General features: G+C 49.9%; 1 protein-coding gene across 3 annotated transcripts in view; it reads left to right on the plus strand.

The window, feature by feature from the left end:
* The window catches only part of COL5A3 (collagen type V alpha 3 chain), a 32929-nt gene that overhangs the window by 5941 nt on the left and 4982 nt on the right, over window positions 1-22006 (plus strand). For all 3 annotated transcript variants that reach the window (XM_072602457.1, XM_072602460.1, XM_072602458.1), the window contains 54 exons: window positions 862-975; window positions 1520-1663; window positions 2570-2704; window positions 2863-3012; window positions 3565-3612; window positions 3732-3773; window positions 4409-4471; window positions 4877-4951; window positions 5494-5577; window positions 5965-6021; window positions 6197-6250; window positions 6474-6527; window positions 6819-6872; window positions 6959-7012; window positions 7102-7155; window positions 7457-7501; window positions 7776-7829; window positions 7910-7954; window positions 8064-8117; window positions 8299-8343; window positions 9233-9286; window positions 9514-9558; window positions 9744-9797; window positions 10509-10553; window positions 10652-10705; window positions 10790-10897; window positions 11093-11146; window positions 12165-12218; window positions 12403-12447; window positions 12651-12704; window positions 12950-12994; window positions 13298-13351; window positions 13464-13517; window positions 14413-14466; window positions 14717-14824; window positions 14999-15088; window positions 15702-15755; window positions 15869-15976; window positions 16261-16368; window positions 16487-16540; window positions 16726-16779; window positions 16953-17060; window positions 17149-17202; window positions 17404-17457; window positions 17625-17678; window positions 17850-17903; window positions 18182-18289; window positions 18940-18993; window positions 19243-19296; window positions 20273-20326; window positions 20770-20823; window positions 21068-21175; window positions 21547-21600; window positions 21911-21964. In XM_072602457.1, the coding sequence (XP_072458558.1) occupies window positions 862-975; window positions 1520-1663; window positions 2570-2704; window positions 2863-3012; window positions 3565-3612; window positions 3732-3773; window positions 4409-4471; window positions 4877-4951; window positions 5494-5577; window positions 5965-6021; window positions 6197-6250; window positions 6474-6527; window positions 6819-6872; window positions 6959-7012; window positions 7102-7155; window positions 7457-7501; window positions 7776-7829; window positions 7910-7954; window positions 8064-8117; window positions 8299-8343; window positions 9233-9286; window positions 9514-9558; window positions 9744-9797; window positions 10509-10553; window positions 10652-10705; window positions 10790-10897; window positions 11093-11146; window positions 12165-12218; window positions 12403-12447; window positions 12651-12704; window positions 12950-12994; window positions 13298-13351; window positions 13464-13517; window positions 14413-14466; window positions 14717-14824; window positions 14999-15088; window positions 15702-15755; window positions 15869-15976; window positions 16261-16368; window positions 16487-16540; window positions 16726-16779; window positions 16953-17060; window positions 17149-17202; window positions 17404-17457; window positions 17625-17678; window positions 17850-17903; window positions 18182-18289; window positions 18940-18993; window positions 19243-19296; window positions 20273-20326; window positions 20770-20823; window positions 21068-21175; window positions 21547-21600; window positions 21911-21964 (3639 nt within the window). The remainder of the gene's footprint in view (window positions 1-861; window positions 976-1519; window positions 1664-2569; window positions 2705-2862; window positions 3013-3564; window positions 3613-3731; window positions 3774-4408; window positions 4472-4876; window positions 4952-5493; window positions 5578-5964; window positions 6022-6196; window positions 6251-6473; window positions 6528-6818; window positions 6873-6958; window positions 7013-7101; window positions 7156-7456; window positions 7502-7775; window positions 7830-7909; window positions 7955-8063; window positions 8118-8298; window positions 8344-9232; window positions 9287-9513; window positions 9559-9743; window positions 9798-10508; window positions 10554-10651; window positions 10706-10789; window positions 10898-11092; window positions 11147-12164; window positions 12219-12402; window positions 12448-12650; window positions 12705-12949; window positions 12995-13297; window positions 13352-13463; window positions 13518-14412; window positions 14467-14716; window positions 14825-14998; window positions 15089-15701; window positions 15756-15868; window positions 15977-16260; window positions 16369-16486; window positions 16541-16725; window positions 16780-16952; window positions 17061-17148; window positions 17203-17403; window positions 17458-17624; window positions 17679-17849; window positions 17904-18181; window positions 18290-18939; window positions 18994-19242; window positions 19297-20272; window positions 20327-20769; window positions 20824-21067; window positions 21176-21546; window positions 21601-21910; window positions 21965-22006) is intronic.

Here is a 22006-nt window from a genome sequence, read left to right on the forward strand (position 1 = left end):
CTTCTGAAGGGGGAGGGGGGAGGGAGGGAAGGTGGGAATCCCTGGAGAACATTGGAGGGAATTGTGGGTTTTTAAAGTACTTGATCTGCAAGAGTTTCTTGGAGAAAGGTCTCTGGGAAGAGGAATTTCTAGGCAGTTTCAGAGACATGGTATTGGAGGATATTTCATTTGTAAGTCCCAAAAGGGAACCCTGAATTCCGAAGATGTTGGGGACTCTCTGGCTCTGAGGGCCTGATGTATGGAGGGCACAGCACTTGTGTTGGAACATATCAGTGAGACCTCTCTCTCCCTGAAAACATTTTGTGAGAAGGGGAGAGAGGGTATCAGGAGAGAGGCATCCTGAGCCTAGGAGAAGTATGAACTTTACTCAAAAGCTGGGTCCAAACTGAATATGTGTGATTGAGTTAGGATGGGGGGTGGGGGAGGAGGACCAGGTCCTTCCACAGAGGCCCCTGGTTCCCACAACTTCATGGAATGGGATGGGATGGGCCAGAAGACTCATTCCATTCCCTCTCTCCCTAACTCAATTTCCGCCCCCCATCCCAACACACACACACACTCAACCTATGGGGGCTTGGGAGTGATACATAGAGTCTGAGTCAACCCCAGCTGTTCCTAGAGTTGTTCCCAAGGAGCCTACACCCCCACCCCTGTCTACTTTGGTTGGAACTGGGGACCTGATACTACTTTTTCCCAGCCTTACCCTATATGAGAGAGAAGAATAGTCAGGGGGGTGAGGTGGGGTGGGGTGGTGGCTAACTTTCAAAGCAAGTGCTAGTAAGAGAGCTGGGAGAGAGCAAGGATGATTCCAGTTCCTGATTCCTCAGAGCCACCTACCTCCCTTTCTTTTACTCTCTGCAGGGGGATATCCAGGAGCTTATGATCTTGCAAGATGCTCAGGCTGCCTTTAGGGCCTGTGAAAACCTGCTGCCCAGCTGCGTCTCCCCCACCACCCCAACCACCCCAGCCACAGGGGTAAGCAAACCTTTGCATTTGCCACAACAAAAATGACTTTGATGGAGCTAGATGGCGTTTTGGATAGAGTACTTACTGTATTTGGAATCAGGAAGACCTGAGTTTAAATCCTGTCTCAGGATAATAACCCAAGTTATTAAGCTAACTAAGGCCCAATGACTCTTGGCTTCAGTTTCCTCACTTGTAAAACAAAGGAGTTTGACTTGACCTGTAAAGTCCCTTCCAGCTTTAAATCTATGATCCTATGACTTTACATACCCTGACATGGAGTAAATAATTCTCCTATCATAGAATGGGTGATCCCTGACTTATTGGCATGGAATGGATGACCCCTGCCCTGGGGCAAGTGATTTTAGATCACTCACCTTGGGGTAGGCTGACCCTTAATAACTAGCTCACAGTCCAGGATCCTATGTGATCAGGATCCTTGGGTTCCCAACCTAGAGAAGGGCTGCTTGCAAGGGCACAGCTAGTAAGTGTATGAGATCAAATTTGAGTTTTGGAGAGCATCTTCTGGGCCCTGAGCACAATACCTTCTATCCAGGTTGAGCCAGATACCGCTCCTCCCCAAAGGAAGGGGAAGGGGAAAGGGAAGGGAAAGGGCCGCAAGGGCCGCAAGGGCAAGGGCAAGAAGAAAAGCAAGGACTCTGAGAAGCCGGATGTAATCTCAACCTCACCAGAGGGCCGGGTAAGGTCTTCCCCACCCCACTTCCAAGCTTCCCAAGACCAGTCCCGTGCATCTCTAATTTTCATTAATGAAGTCTGGTGGTCATTAAGAAGGGATTGAGGGTGGGAGAGAGATACAGCTAGTGAGAGGTTTTTAGGGTCACTGCTGGTGCCCCTAGGATATGGGGAATAGCTGGAGTCCTTCCTGGGCCCTCTCAGGCCTTTTAAATTCTCCCCCTACTCTCCTTAGTCCTGACCTTTTGCCCAGGATCTATCTCCTTATCTCCCCCCCCCCCCTTTTCTCTCTGTTGACCTAATTCTTCCAGCAGCTGCCTGGGGCCCCAGGGAATTGTGGGGAAATGTCTGATCCTGGTCCCCCACCCCCACACCCTTGCTCTGGCCAGACTGGGCAGGATTGACCACTGAATGCTATTCTGGGGCCAGAGGAAACGTCCTGTCTCTGACTCCCAGACACCTGGCCCTTAGGGCTGATACTGACTCTATGGCTGACAAACCCCACTGTCCTCAGGGCTGGCATTCGAGGTCTCCACTAGGACCCTAGTGTACCTCCCAGAATTCCCGTCCTATCCCTTCCTTCTTCTCTAGCTAGGCAAACTCTTACCTTTGTCCTTGTTGTTACCTATCCTACAATTCCTTATTCTTTCTCTTCTTATATAAATGTATCCCTCCCTGATCGAAGATCACATCTTGCTGGAGTCTCCTTTCCCCATAAGCACAGACCGCTGGGCTCATTCTGAGTGGCTGCAGAATCTAAGATCTGCACTTTCCCCTACAATCTTTGCTCGATTGTTCCTTGGCCTGTGCTCAGTTCCTGTGTTATGTCATGTTTGTGCATCTTCCTGTTCCTCTGCCCAGACCCTGCAGCCTCAGGTCCCTAAGATGTGTTGATCCATTCTCTCTCTCTCAGACCACCACTCACATTCCTGAGGTGGACACTCTACCTCTCGCCTCTGAGACAGAGACCGTGGCCTCAACTGCCCCCCCAAATGTCACGGTCATCACATCCACAGTGGCCATCAGTCTCAGTGTTACCAGCTATAAGGTAAGGCCAGAATCTGAGATGGAAGAATGGGGGAGGGCAGACAGGACCTTAGGGGCAGGAGTGAAGGAGGGAGGAAGAGAGGGATGGAAGGTGATTATTTGGGCTCAGAAGGAAGAATGATGTGTCTATACCTCCTAACCCATGTGACTTTTTCCCAGGACCCTGGAAACAAACCAGTGTCCTCTGAAGCTACATATCAGCTCCCTGAGCCAAGAGAGGGCAGGGATGAGGAGTGGGGAAACTATACCAGGAACCCCATCTATGGGCCAGCTGAGCGTGCCTCAGAGACCCAGATGTACATATTTCCTGTGAGTTTGGGGGAGGTCTCTGGGAAATAAGAGATTTGGGGAAGATACAGGACTCTAGAAAAATAGGCTCTGAAGTCTAGGAGACTGGGGGGATGAAGGGTGCTAAGAGATGACCTCTGAGTAGCAGGAGGGTCTGAGAAGATGAGACTATCTCTGAAGAATGAAGTACCCCCACTCCAGGAATAGGAAACTATGGAAGAATTGGAAATTTGGGGGAAATGAAGGGCTCCGGAGAGGTTGAGGATTCTAGGAGATAGGAGAATGGGAAGCAGTGGGAGAATGGAAAACTTTAGTGGGCTGAAAAATTCTAGCTGATGGGTCTTTGGGGGAGACTTAGTGGAATGGTGGATAGGGAACTCTGGGGGAACTCTGCTTCCCAAGTTGCTCTGGGAATATTAAGAGCCTGGGACACAGGACCCCTAACTAGGGGACAGCATGGTGGAACCAAAGGGTTGATACTTTATCTAACAGGGAAGAGGGATTGGTTGGGGTTTGTGGGGGATTCTGAATCTTTGTATTGCCCTCTTCCCTCCCCCTTCCACTGTACCCCAGGATGCTGGTGAAAAAGGTCAGAAAGGGGAACCAGCAGTGATTGAACTGGTGAGTGGGAGACAGTAAATACAAGGCGTGGGGTAGCATTCAGCCCCCCCTTCCTTGTAGAGATGTGGGGGATGGGTGCTGTGACTGGCTTTGGGATCATATTTGTGTTTCTGTCACAGGGCCAACAGTTTGAGGGACCCCCAGGACTTCCAGGGCCTTTGGTGAGCATTAACATCCCAACCCTTTCTGTCTCTCCCTTTCCTTTGGCTATCTTACCTTCCCAGTTCCTGGTTCCAGAATGAGCTTTAGTAATCATCTCCAGATTGACATCCATTCTTCTCAATCCAGCACCAGATAGTCAGAGAGTAGGCTGGAGGAGAATTAGTTGGGGGGAAGGATTGTCTTTGAATTGAAAGTTAGTAGAGTTTGGTGGAGGAAATGATTGAAAGGAGTCTAGGGGGATTATTGAGGCTCAGTGCTGGTGGCGAAAGAGAGACCGTTATGGTGGTCATTGTAGGAGAAAGCTGGTGAGGAGTCATGAAAATGGGGCAGTGATGGGGCTCAGATAGGGGGAGGGAGGAGTCAGTTGGAAAAAGGTTTTGCTTGACTTTAATATGTACAATGGGTTTCCTGTTTCTTGACTTTCAATGGTGGGGGAAGGTGTAGAAGGAGGGAGAGAATTTGCAACTGAAAATAAAAATAATTTCTTTTAAAAAGGGGTCAGTGATGGAGGTCAATGATGGATAATCAGTGGGAAATGTCAGTGTAAGGGGGTCACTATAGGAATCACTGAAGGTGGGATAAGTCTCAACCCCAGACAATCTCTTCCATGTTGACTCCTTTTCTCTTCTCACAGGGAATAGTTGGTCCTTCAGGCCCTCCTGGTCCACCTGGCTTCCCTGGGGACCCAGGTGAAAGGGTAAGCAGTCCAAGCATGGTGGGAGAGATGAGGTTTGGGGGACACTTCAGAGACTGGGGGGAGGTAGAGATTTGGAATCTCTCACACCAAAGGGGAATAAGCCTGGGAAGAAGTTCTGACTCAGAGAATTAGAAGATTTCAGTCTGAATTATGGTTCTGCCCAGTTAGTACCTGTGTGATCTTGGACAAGTCATTTCAGTTTGTTAAGCCCCATTTTTCTCATCTATAAAGTTCAGGGACTGGACTGCATGACCTCTAAGACCTTTTCCAATATACCTCAACCAATGTGACTCTTTGCTTCTGTTTGATCCTTTTCTCTTTCTGTGTTCCCCATACCATTCTATCTTGAACTCTGTGTAATCTCTTTGAATAGACATGGCTTTTCATCTCCTGTTTCTATGTCAGGGACCTCCTGGTCGTCCCGGTGTCCCTGGAGTGGATGGTATCCGAGGCCTCCCTGGAACTGTGATTATGATGCCTGTGAGTTGGGAAGGGGAATGGGACAAAAAGGGGCTCTGAGAGGGGAGGGGGCCTATATCTCCCACATTCACTAGTATATGTGGTTACAGGAAGGGACCTTAATCTATAGAGGAGAGACTGCCCCTCCATGGTGCAACTCTGCCTTCCTTCCCACTGCGTACATGGGCTCTAATATATTTCAATGGGTGATGCTTCTCCATGGTTGGTTCTACCTCACCTTCCCCCATTGTGCGTCTGGGGGATCCTTATTTATGGATGAATGTCCCTCCATAGCCCATCTGTCCCTTTCTCCCCAAGTGTATGTACAGAAGGAGGTTCTGACCTTTGGTGGACTGGCTCTCCATTTGCCAGTTTTACCTTGTTCTCTAACACTGCTATGGTGATGGGGAATCTGTGAATGGGTTGTCCCTCCTTGGACTCCCTTATTTCCCCTTCCATTCTCCCCGCCATGTATGTGTTTATGACAGGATCTTGACCTATGGATTTGAGGGAAGGCTGTCTCTCTTTGGTCTCTCCCTTATTCACCATTTCTATCTCCCCAGTTTCAGTTTGGGGGTGAGTTCCTCAAGGGTCCCCCAAGCTCATTCCAACAGGCACAGGCACAAGCAGTGCTACAACAAGCCCAGGTGAGAGGCTTATGGGAAGAATGAGGGTTCAAGAGGTTGTAGAAAAGATAAGGAAGCTTTTGTGGAGCTAATGGGGGCTCAAAGAAATTAAACTAGGCTAAATGAGTGACCTTAGTGGGTTGGAGAGGGTAAAGGTGGATAATTAGGCATTCATGGGGGTAATATGACTGGAGAAGGTAATGGGGTGACATGACAATGGAGCAGTTGCTGTGGTTCATCATGAGCTAATGGGGACATGTCCCTTCTGCATCTCCTTCCAGCCTTGGGAGGCTGAGGAGGGACTTTGGATAGTAGTTCTCTCTACTCCGGGGGGAAAGGTGGCCTTTGTCTGAGGGGATCATGAAAAGGATCTTGGAGATATATTAATATCTCTCCCTGTTTCTTCAGCTCTCCATGCAAGGTCCTCCTGGCCCTGTGGGGCTTACAGGTCGAGCTGGACCCTTGGTGAGTTGATGGCAGGACCTGTAAGTGGGGCAGGGCTGGGGAGGAGTTTGAGGGTAGAGAGGAGGCTTGTAGAAGACAGAGAGAAAATGAGTGAGGAAGATCAGTTCCTGTGTCACCCCAGGGCGGGTCACTTCTTTCTGCTCACTCACTCTTCTAACTTTCTGCCTTTGTTCAGGGTCTCCCTGGATATCCAGGTTTGAAAGGAGAAACAGGGATAGCAGGACCACAGGTGAGGTTTTTGGGGGTATTGTTATCTGACCAATGATGACCCAGATGAGGGGCATCTTTTCCATGGTTCAGGGCACAGGAATGAGCTAGTTTGGAGGAAAGATTGCGGGAGGTAGCTAGGGCCTCTGTGTTCACTAATCCCCCTCTTCATCCTCCCAGGGGTCAGGGTCAAAGTTGAAACATGATAGAATTTCCTACCTCTATTCTTTCTGTTTCTCCTGCAGGGTCCTAGAGGTCTACAGGGCTTACCTGGGCCTCCTGGAAAAGAAGGAAAACAGGTAAAGGATCTAGAATTTCCACTGACCTTCACATGGCACTGCCATTGTTTTCTGGAAATGTGGCATGACCAAAGGACGATCAGTGACCTGCAGCACTGTACCCCAAGAATCTTCTCTTTCATTTTTGTCTGGTCACCCAAATAAAATGAGAGCATAGCAGAGATCTAGAAGCAGCCACTCCTCCCTTTTGCCACTCCAGTTCAGCCACTGTGACAGGAGGATAGTCAAGGGTATGGGAAGGAGCACCGAGTCTCCTCATCTTTCTGTCCCCTCTCTCCCTCCTGGCCACAGGGTCGCTCTGGAGCAGATGGACCACGGGGCCTCCCTGGGGATACTGGACCTAAGGTAGGGGAAGGGGATTTGGCAGCCACAGAGAAAGGCAGTGTGGAGTGTCCCAGAGTTCAAAGCTCAACTCATATCTCTCTGAACAGGGTGACCGGGGTTTTGATGGCCTACCAGGGCTGCCAGGGGAGAAAGGCCACAGAGTGAGTGTCTCAATAGCTTGCTTCTGCCTGGAGAATTATTTGCCTTCCAATGTGCTTCCTATGCCAGTTCTCTCTTATTCTTTCCCCAGGGAGATGTTGGCCATGTTGGGCAGCCGGGGCCCCCTGGGGAGGATGGTAAGAAGGTAAGATGGAGGAGGGAGGTTGGGAGTTGGATATGGGGCGAGCCAAGGTTAGATGGCTTGTCTGGAGGCAGGGGGGAGGTGGGTAATTTATCGCTAGTCAGACAGGACTCATGGCCTGGGGCCATCGCGTAGGTGCTAGAGATGAGATCTGTATACAGGAGGGGGTTTTACCGCACTGCTTCAGGGAGTCTTCCAGGTACCACTTCCCATCTTCATGGATCATTTGTTTGTTTACTTATTTATCCATTCACTTACTTATCTACTTATTTACTCATTTATTCATCCATTTATTTATTTACAGGGCTCAGAGGGGCCTCCAGGGCCCAGGGGCCAAGCTGGGGAGCCAGTGAGTATCCTGGACCCTGAGACACATCGCCCATACTCGTTGTACTGGGAGAGAAGAGGGACTAGACAATTTCTAAGGCCTTTTCCGTGATTCTATGATCCTAGCTTTCCAGAGCAATGCCAAGATTCTCAATCCCTACTTTAACCTCTTTCTTTGTCTTTTTCTGGCACTGCCAGTGTGTGAGTGTGGGGGCGGCTGGGGCCGCTTGAATCTAGATAGAGATGCTCCTAAGTGAGGTGACAGTGATGGTGATAGTGCCTTCCGTGTCTCCCAGGGACCTCGGGGGTTGATTGGCTCAAGAGGCTCCCCAGGCTCTCCAGGACAACCGGTAAGGAGTCTGTCTTTTATCTCTTTGAGATTCTGCATCTCTGTCTCTGTGTCTCAATTCTCAAACCCCTTTCCTCTCAGGGTGTGATGGGAATAGATGGACCGCCTGGTGCCAAAGGAAATGTGGTAAGTTTATTTCTACCTGAGACCCTCTGAAGCTTTTCTCACTAACACTACTCATCTTTAATGACTCCCAGTATCTTCTTTAATCTCCCTCTTGTCCCTTTCTCCCCAGGGCATCCCAGGAGAGCCAGGCCCTCCAGGTCAGCAAGGAAATCCAGGACCCCAGGTATGTGACAGGATTGAGATGGGGGTAGGGGGAGGGGATGGACAAGGAAGGAAAAGGAAGGTCATCCAAACTCTTCAGAGTCCCTCCTCCCAGTCTGCTGGCTTCTGAGCTGAAGAATCTTCCTCATGGCTCTCTTCCTGTCCCTGCCCCCTTTCCCACATTGCCTACCTGTCTCTTCCAGGGCCTTCCTGGACCTCAGGGACCAATTGGGGCACCAGGGGAAAAGGTGAGTGAATGATTCATCTCTCTGCGCTCAGGTTCTCTCTGGGGGGAAGACCTTGACCAAATACCTTATTCCCATCCTCAGGCCTCCCATCTGACTTATGGCAGGACATACCTGTTTGAAAGTAGCACCTAACCTTTACTACACCACTGGTTTTCAAAGAGTGAACCATGAGATGTCAGACGTTATGTTATTGCAGATAAAAGAATATTTACAAATAATTTTGCTTAATATAAATCCCATTCCCCTAGCACACAAGGTACAGGAAGTATATGGCATTTGTGAATTAATCAAAACTTGCCTATTACCTATACATACCTCCCATCAAGCTACATCAGACCTCGAAATCATAAAGCGCTCAACTCAAATAGCTGTTCTTATTGTAGGGACAATGTGCAGGTACAAGTGCACATTCCAGAGCTGCTAAATGATACGTTCAGTGTGTTCCAATTCTGCATGGCAACAAATATTGTGCTAGTAGCAGAATGAGAACGAGAACGGAAGGAATTAAAATCTGGCCTCAGACACTTACTAGCAGTGTGACCTTAGGCAAGTCACTTAACTTCTGCTTCGGTTTCTTCTTTTGTAAAAAGGGGATAATAATAACACCTACCCCCCAGAGTTGTTGTAAGGATCAGATGAGAGCATATTTGTAAAGCCCTTAGTTCAATGGCTGGCCCACAGTGGGCACTTATAAATGCTTGTTCCCTTATAGCATTATAAAGCCATTGTACTTCACTCTTAACACCTCTGAACCTCAGTAAGTGTGGATGGCCATTCGCGCTCTGCTCTTCCAAGAGCTATCTGACTGGGCTATGCTGTCCCCAAGTGGGGAGAGGGTCACAGAATTCAAACTATGATTTCTCCCTTCTGTCCCACCTTCCCTCTCTAGGGACCCCCAGGAAAACCAGGAATTCCAGGTGTTCCTGGAGCTGAGGGTCCACCGGTGAGGCTGGGGATCATGGGGGAAGGGGTGGATGGAGGAATCAGAGTGGTCCAGCAGTGGGGAGGAGGTGGCATTGTGGGAGAAATGGAGAGACCACTGATGTTTGGGAGTAAGGGCTAAAATTTGGGGATTTGGGGAGGAACTTGGAGAATTTGGGGATTATGGGAACTTCTAGGCTTTGGATGGCTGGCTGACTCCTGACCTTCCCAGGTGTGTGCCCCCCACAGGGTCACCCCGGCCATGAAGGCCCCACAGGAGAGAAAGGGGCCCAGGTAAGTGTACTGAGAAGAGGGTTTAAACTCCAGGATTGGGGAGGTTTGGGACTTGGGGGTTATGAATTAAGGAGTTAGGGGCTGTGGATCAGGAAAACTATTGAGCAAAGGAACTTGGAGGTCTGGGAGTTTGGGGGGGAGTACCAAAGGATTAATTAGAATGTTGACCTTGGTTCAATCCCTAGGGTCCAGAAGGGTCCACAGGCCCAACAGGATATCCTGGGCAGCGAGGCGTGAAGGTATGTGATACCCATGATCTATAGGCAAAGTGGGCAATCCATAGGAGCTGTGTTCTAGGAATATGCCTCGATGACAAAATGATTCACTGTGGACCCTTGGATGTATGGAGAGAAGGTCAAGGCCTGGCTGGTCAGGGTGTGGAGTGCAATCTGGGGCACAAAGTCATATTGTAGCCCAATACAGAGTCACATTGTAGCCAGAGAACAGTCACACATTGTGTGACCCAAGAATGTTCCAGGGGCTTCCTCAGTGAGACAAAGGGCTGGGATGGAATGTTGGGCTCTCAGGGGAGGGAGGAACTGAGTGTCTTTACAAAAGGGCAGACTGTCTGGACACCACCAATCAACTGCCCCTCCGCCCCCCCACATACCCATTTGACTCTAGGAACCAGATAGAGAGACTTAGGCAAGCTGACCAGGGTCAAAAAAGACAACCCACTTTATATACTCTGAGTCCCACAGGTAGCCTGTCTGCCCCTTCAGACCTGCCTTTAGTATTGGTTTTAACCTGATTTTACCTGCATGTGGATGGGCATAGGGATGAACTGGAAGGGGACCATCTATCAATACTCACTAGGAACTAGCAGCTCTGGCTAAGATTCCAGTGGGTAGTGAGAGATGGTCTCTCTAGCAAGGGTAGAATGGATTGTGAGACCCTAATCCGTGCATTGGCCTACAGAGGTGCTCTGAGCTCAGGCTTTTTCTCTACAGGGCACATCTGGAAACCGAGGCCTAAAGGGGGAGAAAGGCGAAAAGGTAAAAGGCAAAGTAGGGTGCCAAGGTTCTTTGTTCAATTAATTGAGGCCCCTCTGCCAAGTCCCTATTTTTAACTTTTGTGCTCTCCCCCAATCCAGGGAGAAGATGGCTTCCCAGGCTTTAAGGGTGATGCAGGTCTAAAAGGAGATCGAGTAAGATTAAGGAGTGAGGGGTAGATGGGGGGGAAAAGGAAGTGTGAGGATCTGAGTTAATAAGGGATATCTTCTCTGTTCCAGGGTGATCCTGGACCTTTGGGCCCAAGAGGAGAAGATGGGCCTGAGGGATTGAAGGGTCAGGCAGGGCTGCTAGGTGAAGAGGGACCCCCTGGCCCAGCGGGGGAGAAGGTATGAAAAGAGAGAGCACCCTCTCCATCCACCTCATCAGCACTGCTTTCTCCGTTTGTATCCCTGTGGTTTTGATCCTCTACCCTCTCACCCCTGACTATGCCTAGCTATTGTATGACTTCTGGCCTGGCCTCTGCTCACTCCCCCCCCCAGAGGGCTGATTTCTCTAACCTTTGCCATCTTTTCTCTTGGCAGGGCAAGCTTGGTATTCCGGGTCTCCCAGGATATCCAGGCCGCCAGGGCCCTAAGGTAAAGGGGCTGGAGGATGGGGCAGGGGGCTCAAAACCTTGGCCCTGGGCCAAGAGGATGAGGAAACGGAGAGTCAGATATTACTTGAGTTTATTTAGTCTCAGTGGAGTACTTACCGAGGGCTGATGAGATTGCCAAGCACCCTGGTGATCCACAGAGAAGGGTAAAACATTCTTTACCCTCAGATACTCATGATCTAGGAGAGACTTGGCAAGTGGACCAGAGGAGGGCAGCCAAGATGGTGAAGAGACTAGAGACCATGCCATACAAGGGAAAAACTGGGAAGCTTTGGCCTGCAGAAGAAAAGGCTTGGGGGAACCCTAGCACTCCTCTTTAAGTATTTAGAGGATGGTCATAGGGAATAATTTTATTCAGCTTGGCTGCAGAACCACCCACAGGGGGCAGTGAGAAGAAGCAGCAGAGATCTCAGTTTAATATAAGGAAAAGCTTCTCGATAACTAGAGCTATTCTAAAGTGTCATGGGCTGCCTGGGGTAGCTAATATGGAATAGGGGTGCAGGGGGGAGGAGAAAGTGGTGAGCTGCCCATCGCTGGAGGTATTCATGTGGAAGTGGGTTGAAGGGTTTTTTTTAAAATAAATCTTATTTATGCCTTTTTATTTTACATCCCTCTCATTTAACAATGAAGTTCACCTCATCCCTCCCTATCCCTCAGTGAATCTTACCTTATAATAGAGAAAAACAAAACAAAACAGGAAATACGTCTGATACTATTGGATGACAATTTGGGGAAGATATTTCCCAGGGTGAGGGTGGATTTTCAGTGAGGTATGAGTCCCCCTGTGCTTTTATGGCCACAAGGCATATGGTCTTTTAGAGGAGGGAGAGATGCCAATGAGCCAGAGGGAACATGGAGGAGGTAGTGAAACTAGGTCTTGGAGAGGGTAGAATGGGCAGAGAGGACAGGAACCAAATAAAGGTTAGCAGCGTCTCCCTCCTTCCCCCACCTCCCCGCTGGGCCAGCCCCAGCCACCATCTCCTCTGCTTCTCCCCACTTAGGGATCCATTGGACTTCCAGGGCCACTGGGTCTGGCTGGAGAGAAAGGGAAACGGGTAAGCAAAGAGCAGGGGGAGAGATGCGATTGAATGCATCTGAATGGGAGAGTGTGCATGCTCTGTGCAGTGGAGGGGTGGGGACTTACACTTTCCCCTCCCCCCCCATTCTGTCTGTCATCTGTCTCAGCTGTTCCTCTTGTACAGCTATGCTGATGTGCCCTTACTCTCATTCTTCTCTCAGGGGAAGGCTGGTCAGCCAGGAGAAGAAGGAGAACGGGGACCACCAGTGAGTAGCTCTTTCTTCTTCTACATCCCATCACCCAAACTCTTGCCTCTTCCCTGGGTGGGGCTTGGGATGGGGAAGGTTGAGTGGGAAGGATGGGTGAGAAGTAGACATGTGGAGAGAAGAAGGCAAGGGAAAGGATTTGGACTGCCTGACCTGGGGCATCTCCCTCCCACTCTCTCCATCTTCTTGTTTTCTCTTCTTAGGGATCCCGTGGAGAGAGAGGACAGAATGGTCCCACAGGAAAACCAGGCCCCAAGGTATAGGAGAAGGTGTATACAGCTCCTTCCATCAAAACGTTTTTCTCCCTTAATTACAAACCCTGCCTGATAATGAAATCCTTCCAAAACTCCCAAGAGAGGAGTACTGGGGGGATGCGTATTTTGGATCAAGGCCCCCACCTAGGACCTTTCAAAGGGAACCCATCTGCATCATGGTCTCCCAGTCCCTCCCACTGACTCCAATTTAGTAATTTCCTGAGTTGACCTTCTTCTCTCTGTCCTAGGGAGATGTGGGCCATGATGGTGCTCCGGGTGTTCCTGGAGAAAAGGTCAGTGAGGGCACAGGAGAGAAGCTGGGAGTGGTATTGGACTTCTGGGAATAGGGATTGGAAAAGCTAAGTCCTGGAGGTAGATGTACTAGAGAGTGTCCAGGCAGCGCGCCGGCCTTGGAGTCAAGAGGACCTGAGTTCAAATATGACCTCAGACACTGTTATCCTGGGCAAGTCACTTAATCCCGATTGTCCCCAAAAAACTCCAAACGAAAAAGGAAACTACATATTAACATAATTTATGTTTGATCATACTTTATTCTGCTAAATATTTGTTTATTCAACCACCCTCTTCTATTCCAGGGCCTCCAGGGTCTGAGGGGACCCCCTGGATTTCCTGGGCCAAAAGGACCCCCAGTGAGTTACTCTGTTCTAGGGAATGGGGGAAGAGACTTAAGAGGTGGAGGAGGGACAGAGACTCAGTGTTCCTAGTCTCTTCTCTCTTAGTGCCTTGAAAATCTTTCCCCAGGGCCCTGCAGGGAAGGAAGGAAGACCCGGTCACCCTGGGCAGCGAGGAGAGTTGGTAGGAGTTGTCCAGACCTACCCATGTCCTTTCTATCTCCTTCCCTGTGTTACCTCTAATTCTTCCTCCTCAGACCCCCTGAGGACTTAGCTATACTGTACTTCCCCCTAGCTTCTCACCCATCTTGCAGCTTGTTTGTGCCTTGTCTACACTCCCATGTTCCCACCCAACTCTTCCCCAGTGTCCTCCCAAACGCCCTTCCCAGAATTCTCCCACATTCTTTTCCATGTGCTCTCCCTCTTTCCTCTAAATTCTGCTGATGTTTTCTCAATGCCACCCTCTTTCCATGCCTCCGCTTTCTCCAGATCTCCCCCATGGCCTTTTGTCCTGGTTCCTCTAGCAAAGTGTCATGGCAGAAGGCACTGGGTTTGGAGGCAGGACACTTGGGTTCCCTCCCCAGTTCTGCTGCTGATTAATTGTATGACCTAGCACAAATCATTTCTCCTTTTTCAACCTCAGTTTCCTCATTTTTAAAAGAAAAAGGATAATGCTTGTATTATTGTTACTTTTACTATAACTATATATCAATATATTATATTAATATAATACATCAATATGGCATCATGTTATTGCATTATGTTATTATAATATATTAATATAATTGCCTGTGTTATTATTATTGTGTAATACTTGTATCCCTCCCAGTCTCAGTTTTCCCATCTGTTAAATGGGAATTACAAGAACCTCTACTTTCCAAGATCTTGTGAGGATCCAATGAGATAATATTTGTAAAGTGCTTTGCAAACCTTAAAGGGCTATAGAAATGCCAGCTCTTATTATTATAATTGTCTCCCTCTGGGGTTTGCTGGGAGAAAGTTGGTTTATTACTATTTTATTATTATTCTCGTTCACCCATTAGAATTATGTCTTACATTTATCCTTCTTTCCTCCCCAGGGTTTCCAGGGCCAGACAGGTCCCCCAGGACCAGCCGGTGTCATTGGCCCCCAGGTCAGACTGATTCCAAGAGACCCCATCCAAGCTTTGGGAGGCTCTGGATTCATGGGCTAGGGAAAGGGTCAGATATGGCTGGGGCAGATTTCTTGGAGTCCAAGGTCACTGTTCCTCTCTCACCCCTCAGTCCCTACGGGTATGTCAGAAGGCCAATTTTGGGTGGGGAGGGTCTGGGAGTCATAGCATCTCTCTCCCATTTCCCACTCTCCAGCCTCTCAGACAGGTCCTTTTCTTTTTTTTTCCATAGGGGAAGACTGGTGAAACAGGGCCACTGGGTGAAAGAGGCCACCCTGGCCCTCCTGGGCCCCCTGGAGAACAGGGACTGCCAGGGCTGTTGGGAAAGGAGGGGGCCCAGGTAAGATACTCCTGGAGACTCTAACTCCCTTTTTGAACCTCTCAGGGGCAAATCTCAATCCCTTAACAGCTGGGGGAGGCAAGAATAGCCCCCATAGTGGGGAAAGTGTGGGTATATGGGCCATAGTCCCTCTTAGTGACTGGAATATAATGTCTATGCCCCATGCTGTGACAGGGGAACCCTGGACCAGCTGGTCTCCCTGGGAAGGATGGCCCCCCTGGTCCCAGAGGCTTCCCTGGCCCTCGAGGAGCCCCTGGAGATACAGTGAGTATTAGCATCTCTGTGTCCTTAATGAACATCTCCCTTTCCTCATCGTGCCATCTGTGTGTCTAGGGCTGGGTTCTTTCCTCACAGAGCTCAGTATCTGGGGGAAACAGAAGGAGCAGACTCAGGAGCTGTCCTTAGAGAACTTACAGTTTGGAAGAGACAGAAGGAGCAGACCCAGGCCCTGCCCTCAGAGGGCTTACTGTCCGGGGGAAGCAGAGAAGGAGCAGACTCAGACCCTTCCCCTAAGGAAGCTCACCTTCTGGAAGAAACAGAAGGAACAGACTCAGGACTTGACCTCAGGGAGCTTTGGGGAGGGAGATTTGGAGAAAGGGGATGGACTCACTTGAAAAGACATCCAAAAGATTCCATGTGATTGAAGCTATCCCAGGGGTGAAGGCTCTAAGTGCTTTGGGCCCTCAGAAGAAGAGACATCTCAGTTGGGAAAATTGGGAAATTTGGGAAAATCTCCCAAAGGTGAAGCTTGAGATGAATCTTGATTGGGCTAGTTGGTATAGGGGAGATGGGAAGTATGTAGGGGAATATCTCAAAGGCAGAATGATTGAAGAGCTCTTACTTTGTACCATCTCACATCCCCTTTCCTCTTCCTAAGGGAGCAACTGGCTTGAAAGGGGCACAGGGCCCCCCTGGCCCCATTGGTGCCAATGTAAGTATAGCCTGGGTCTGGGCACTGTTGAGGGTTGGAGTTGGGGAATGGAGAAGTCTACAGGGAAATTGGCCTGAACTGAACTGCTCTGCCCTCCTTTCCACCTTCTTCAGGGTCCCCCTGGAGAACGAGGTCCTGTGGGCCCTGCTGGGGGCATTGGGTTGCCTGGTCAAGGGGGTGGACAAGGGCCTCTTGGCCCTGCTGGAGAGACAGGAGCAGCAGTAAGTAATGAAGACAGTAAGCCTACTCCCCTGGATCTCCCCTGACCCTTTTAGGCCTTCTTCAACATCATATAAGCTCCCACAGACAACTGACCCTTTAAACTTCTCCTGCCTCCCCAAACCCCCCTTCCTTGTCTTGTTTCAGCTGCCTCATGGGTTCCTCCATGAACCCTGAGGTTTGAGATCATTGCTTCCCCATCCCCTTTCTCAGCCTATTATCTCATTGGGAAGCAGGGGGGCATGTGGCTCCATTTGGAGCTCCTGGTGAAATCCTTCCCTCCTAGGGGGAACGTGGACCTCCTGGCCCCACAGGGAAAGATGGAATTCCAGGGCCTCCAGGCCCCCTAGGACCAGCTGGAGCTGCAGGGCCGGCTGGGGAAGATGGGGACAAGGTGAGGGGGAAAAAGTGAATAATGGGAGGGAGAAATAAAGGACATTGTAGGGGAGGAAAAGTGAGGTGGTGGGCTGGGACTGGGGGTAGGATTCCATTTCAGTTTTTCTTTCCTCCAGGGAGAAATGGGTGCCCCAGGCCACAAGGGGAGCAAAGGCGACAAGGGGGAGCCGGTAAGTCAGGCTGGGAAGACTACATGTGATGACAGGGAGGACTAGGGAGATGGTGAGATGGAGGATATTAATCTGGGGGGCCCAGGTGGGAGAGATAGAAGAATTTCCTTGCTATAGGCCCCACCACTGAATCTCAGGTGGGGTTCTCCCTGGCTCCAGACATTTCTAACTCTTTGTCTCCTCAGGGTCCCCCTGGACCAACAGGGATCCAAGGTCCTGTTGGACACCCAGGTCCTCCAGTGAGTATCTTTCTGCCCCATCCCTACGCATGGGTTTGAGCCTGGAGGAGACTTATCATGTACCCCAACTCTGTTGTCATTCCCCCCTCCCCAGCTCTGATTTAATGATCTCTAAATTCTAACCCCCGACACTGACTCCTGACCACCAGCTCTGGATCTGGATTCCCTCCTAGGGTGCAGATGGGGAACGAGGACGCCGGGGTCCACCAGGCCTCTTTGGGCAGAAAGGAGATGATGGTGTGAGGGGCTTCCTGGGAGGCATTGGCCCCCCTGGCCTACAGGTGGGTGTGCATGCAGGGGTGGGAGTAGGTTCCACCCACTCTCTAGGGATTCTCTCTTGTCCCCAACTGTGATGTTGTCTCTTACCAGGGGATGCCAGGACCACCAGGAGAGAAGGGAGAGATTGGAAATGTAGGCTCCATGGTATGTATGCCACCAAATCACAAGACCATTCATTTGTGTTCTGGTATTCCTAGTAAGAGAGGGAGAAGGCAATGAATCACAAAGGCTATTTGTGGTGGGGGCTCTGGGTTACTTGGGGGGGGGGGTAAGTTAGGGATCACTGAAGTACCTTGGAGATAGTCTTCTCTGGGGCTCTTTGACTGTCTCCCCATTCCCTTGTAGGGTCCTCATGGTGCTCCAGGTCCCCGAGGACCTCAGGGCCCTAGTGGGTCAGAGGTAAGTGAATTTGCATCTGGAGGTTCCATGGAAAGGGCAAGGGAATGGCTGATCTCTGAAGGGGCTGGGGGTCACCTAAAGACAACAGCCTTGCAACTCTTATATATTCCTAGTGTGTGGGATCATTTCTAGGAGTCAGATTTCTACCTCTCCCCCATTCTCTCTAGGGATCTCCAGGGCTGCCTGGGGGCATTGGTCAGCCAGGGGCTGTGGGAGAAAAGGTAAGTGAAAAGGGAAGGGGCTGGGAGGTGTGGGAGGAAGGCCCTGTGAGGTCACATTTCAGTCCTTCTCTCTTACCCACACCCCTAAGCGGTATCTTCATCTTACCTCCACAATCCATATCTTCCCATTCCCCTTTCCCTTTTTTACTCTTACGTTCTTCTTTCCTTCAGGGGGAACCTGGGGAAGTGGGGGACCCTGGTCCCCCAGGCAAGCCTGGCCCAGTGGTAAGTACCTTAACCCCTTACCCTTAGTTTTCCCCACCTCTACTCCCCAATATTATGAACTCAGTTCCCAGAGGGAGCATTTTAAGACTGTTTAATCTTTGGCCACTTGGACAATCCTAGACCATGTTGACCTCTGACCCCTGGGCCATGTTGAATGATGATCCTCTGTGTAGTACCAGGTCATACAAATATCTCTTTGGTATTCCCAATCCTCAGTGATCCCGGATGCCTTTCTTAGTCACAACTCATACTAACCCCTGACTACCATCTCTATAAAGGGACCCAAGGGAGAGTTTGGTGAAAAAGGTGATTCAGGACCATCTGGGGCTGCAGGGCCTCCAGGGAAGAAAGGCCCTCCTGGTGAGGATGGGGCCAAAGGGAGCCTGGTGAGTTCTGGGGCCTGTGAGCAGTTGTAGGGGAGGACTAATTAGAAGAAGACTGATGAACTCTGTCTAGGGCCCTACATCCCAGCCTGAAATACAATCTTGCCACTGCTGAAGCTATGGGCTCTTTATCATTTTCAGTAACCCTTTCCCCCATGTAAGAAGTTCACCAGACGGTGATCCCCTCAAGGACAGTCTATACCTTCTGCCTCCACCAGCACAGGTCTGAACACTCAGGAGCTATCTATATGTAGAACACTTATGGAGTGAACATGAGAGTGAATGAAAGGAGTGAGTGAATGGATGAGTATGAACAATGAATGAGTAAATGAGTGAATGGATGAGTAAGTGAATGAATGGATTGATGAATGAATGAATGGGTGAATTGAATGATGAGAAAGTGAGTCCTCGGCTCAGGTGCCCAATAGACACTTGTATTTGGATGAGGGGTTTCTGACACAGAGTGTTTATGACTGTTTAGAGCAGCAGTCACTCCACTGGCTTAGTTCCAGTGACTCCCAAACACTTAGATCTTCTGACCCCTTTCTGTGTCTCCCCAAAATACACACTCAAGAAAGACTTGAGTATTGAGCTCTCAGTAGTGTGAGGTGGATAGGTGGGCAGTCTGTGACCTCCTGTTCTTGGGATTACAGGGTCCCACTGGATTCCCCGGAGACCCTGGTCCTGTTGGAGACCCTGGTGTTGCTGTGAGTGTGGCCCTTAGCCCTCTTTCCTATCCTGCTGCCCATACTCTCCTCTTATGCTATCCCTGCTTCTCCTTATCGGACTTGACTGGGTCTGACTCTATACCTCTCCCTTTCCATGCTGGCTGAACCCAGTATCCCCCACAACTCTCTCTACCAAGGGTCACCTTATTGTCAGTGTTAGATTCCAACTGTGAATACACCAGCTTTTACCTGCCATCACACCCTCCAACTCTACATCCTTCCCCCTAGGGCAAAGAAGGTGTTCAGGGGGAGAAAGGAGATCACGGGGATGTCGGGGCTCCGGTGAGTGAGGGGCTGAGAGCCTGAAAGTGGGAGTGAGAAAGAGGGGGGCAGTGGGAGGAAATTTGGGGAGATTTAGATAAATTTGAGGAGAATCTGTGACTTGGGGGAGGCTGAAGTTCAGAGGTTGAGGGAGGCTAGGGATTGATGAGTGAGTGTGGGGATTTAGGCCTTAGTAAGTGAAATGGGGTGGGGGCCAGTGAGCAGAGAAGTTAGAGCAGGGCTGAGACTGAGGGAAGAACATGTGGGTATGAGGGGCTTGGCAGAGTACAAAAGTAGGCAGGCTAAAAAGACTGGAAGAGGTGGTGTTTCTGTGACTAGGGTGGGGCCATTCCCCATAATTCATTGTCATGGGTGGGGGGATGGGGAGTGAGGTAGTAGTATGGTGTGGTGGAAAGAACTCTGGATTTGTAGACAAATTTGTTCCAGTCATATGTGTGTGTGTATAATATATATATTTGTGTATGCATACACATATACATATATGTGCATGTATGTATACATACACAGAGACTTGCATGTGTGCATTATATATGTATGTGTGTGTATATGTGTATGTATGTATGTATGCCAAACACCGTGCTAACCATTGGGAATGCAAAAAGAGGAAAATGATAGTCCCTGCCCTCAAGGAACTTACAATATAAAGGAGCAGATGACATGCAAACAGATACATACAAAGCAAGCTTTGTACAGGGTAAATAGGAAATAACTAAAAGGGGGAAAGCATTGGAATTAAGAGGAGTTAAGGAAGGCTTCCTGTAGAAGGTGGGATTTTAGCTGGGCCTTAAAGGAAGCCAGGAAGGTCAGTAGTCAGAAGGGAGGAGGGAGAGAGAGGTCTGGGGGACAGTCAGAGAAAAGGTCTAAAGAGAGGCTTTGGGGAAGGGGTTGATGGACCTGGGGTGTGGAGAGGGAAGTAGTTGGAGAGGCAGCTGGATAGGGTGGGGTCTCTCTCCTGACTATGGAAGTCTCTCGGCAGGGCCCACCTGGTGCCTCTGGGGAGCCTGGCCCTCCAGGGCCTCCTGGGAAAAGGGTAAGTGATCCCCTGTGGTTGCCTTTGGCCTAAGCCTGTCCCTGTACCAGTCCACCTCCCTTGCTATACTGTGGAGCCAAATATCGACACCTTGAGAATCAAATATTCCCCTACTTGGAAATAATCTCAGGGCTTACCCAGTCCAACTCTTCTCTGAGCAGAAATCTCCTCGAGAGTTTCCCTAATGAGTGGTCATCAGGTGACGAGCAAGATGCGCAATGAGACATACAATTTTGTACATGCTAGTGTGAGAATTTGCTTTGCTATACATTGCATACTTGTTATGAGGGTTTTCTTCCCATTTGTTCAGTTGGGGGTGGAAGAGTAGGAGGGAGAGAAAATTAGTGCTTGTTCACTGAAAAATAAAATAAAAAAATTTTTAAAGTAGTCACTCATTAAAGTAGTCACACACATTCACACATATACACACTTTTTTTCTTTAGGGGCCTGTTGGCCGTATGGGTCATGAAGGCAGAGAAGGGGAGAAGGGGGCCAAGGTAAGTCCCCCCTGACCTCTATCAGTATTTCCTCCTTCCTTCCTTCCTTCCAGCCCTGAACACCTGGAATCATGTACTGATTATAGACATCCTTTCGGCTCTTGGATTGGAGGGGCTGGTCCCTCAGGTGAAAGGGCAGAAGTCCCCTGGTAGAAGGGACTGAAGTCACTTCTTTGCACATTGTCTGGAACATGATAACACCTAATAAATGTTTAACTGACCAATTGATCCTCTCTCCTCCCAGGGTGAGCCTGGTCTTGATGGCCCTCCTGGTAGAACAGGCCCAGTGGGACCAAGGGGCCCTCCCGGTCGGCTTGGAGCTGAGGGCCTCCCAGGGATTCCTGGCGCCTCGGTAAGTCCAGGAAAAGGGTCTGTGGGAGGACAAAAAGAACCTGTGGCTGCAGTCCCCACTGGCAGGGAAGGATGTGTGGTGTGGGCTCCTTCCTTTATTTGTATGGGCCTTAAGGATGGAATCACTAGTTGGGCACTCATATTGGGTGATTAAGAAATCTCTTACATTAGGGGGTTAGGTCCTCTTTTATTGTACAAATATGATATCCTGGGCTCCTCCTTCTCCCCAGGTGGGCCCTGGGTGGGTGGGGGCAAGTGGAAAGGGTAGGAAAGGATTCTACATTAGAAGTTGGACAGAGACCAGCACCCCATACATACACTCCTCACTCCCTATCCAGGGGCTCATACTCTGTACTATTTTTGGATCTTTAGGGTGAGCCAGGTCTTCTCGGCCCTCCTGGACAGATGGGTCCACCTGGGCCACTGGTAAGCCACTGTTCTCATCCTAGAAATCTATCCCACCTAGTCCCACTGACAGTCATGGCCTCTGATGACCAACTGCATTGATTGATCATGCACACTGAGCATCCCACTGAAAATCCTCACTGATGAGATTTGGGGCCAGAAAGGTGTTGGGAAGGGGTGCCTGAGCTCCCACCTTTCCGGGTAGCTCTAGGGGCTCTACACTAACCACTTCCCCCTCACCCATCCTTACTCTGCTCTGGCTCACGGCACAAACATACTTATGCCCAAGTGGATATTGACATGTAGCACTAACACTGCTTTCTTTTTCCAGGGGCCCAGTGGCCTTCCTGGCCTGAAGGGGGATCCTGGTTTCAAGGGAGATAAGGTAACAGCTCCTGTGGTCCCCTTTCACTCCTCTTTCCCCCCA

This window comes from Notamacropus eugenii, chromosome 4 (genome assembly GCF_028372415.1).
Source record: "Notamacropus eugenii isolate mMacEug1 chromosome 4, mMacEug1.pri_v2, whole genome shotgun sequence".
NCBI classification, from domain to species: domain Eukaryota; kingdom Metazoa; phylum Chordata; class Mammalia; order Diprotodontia; family Macropodidae; genus Notamacropus; species Notamacropus eugenii.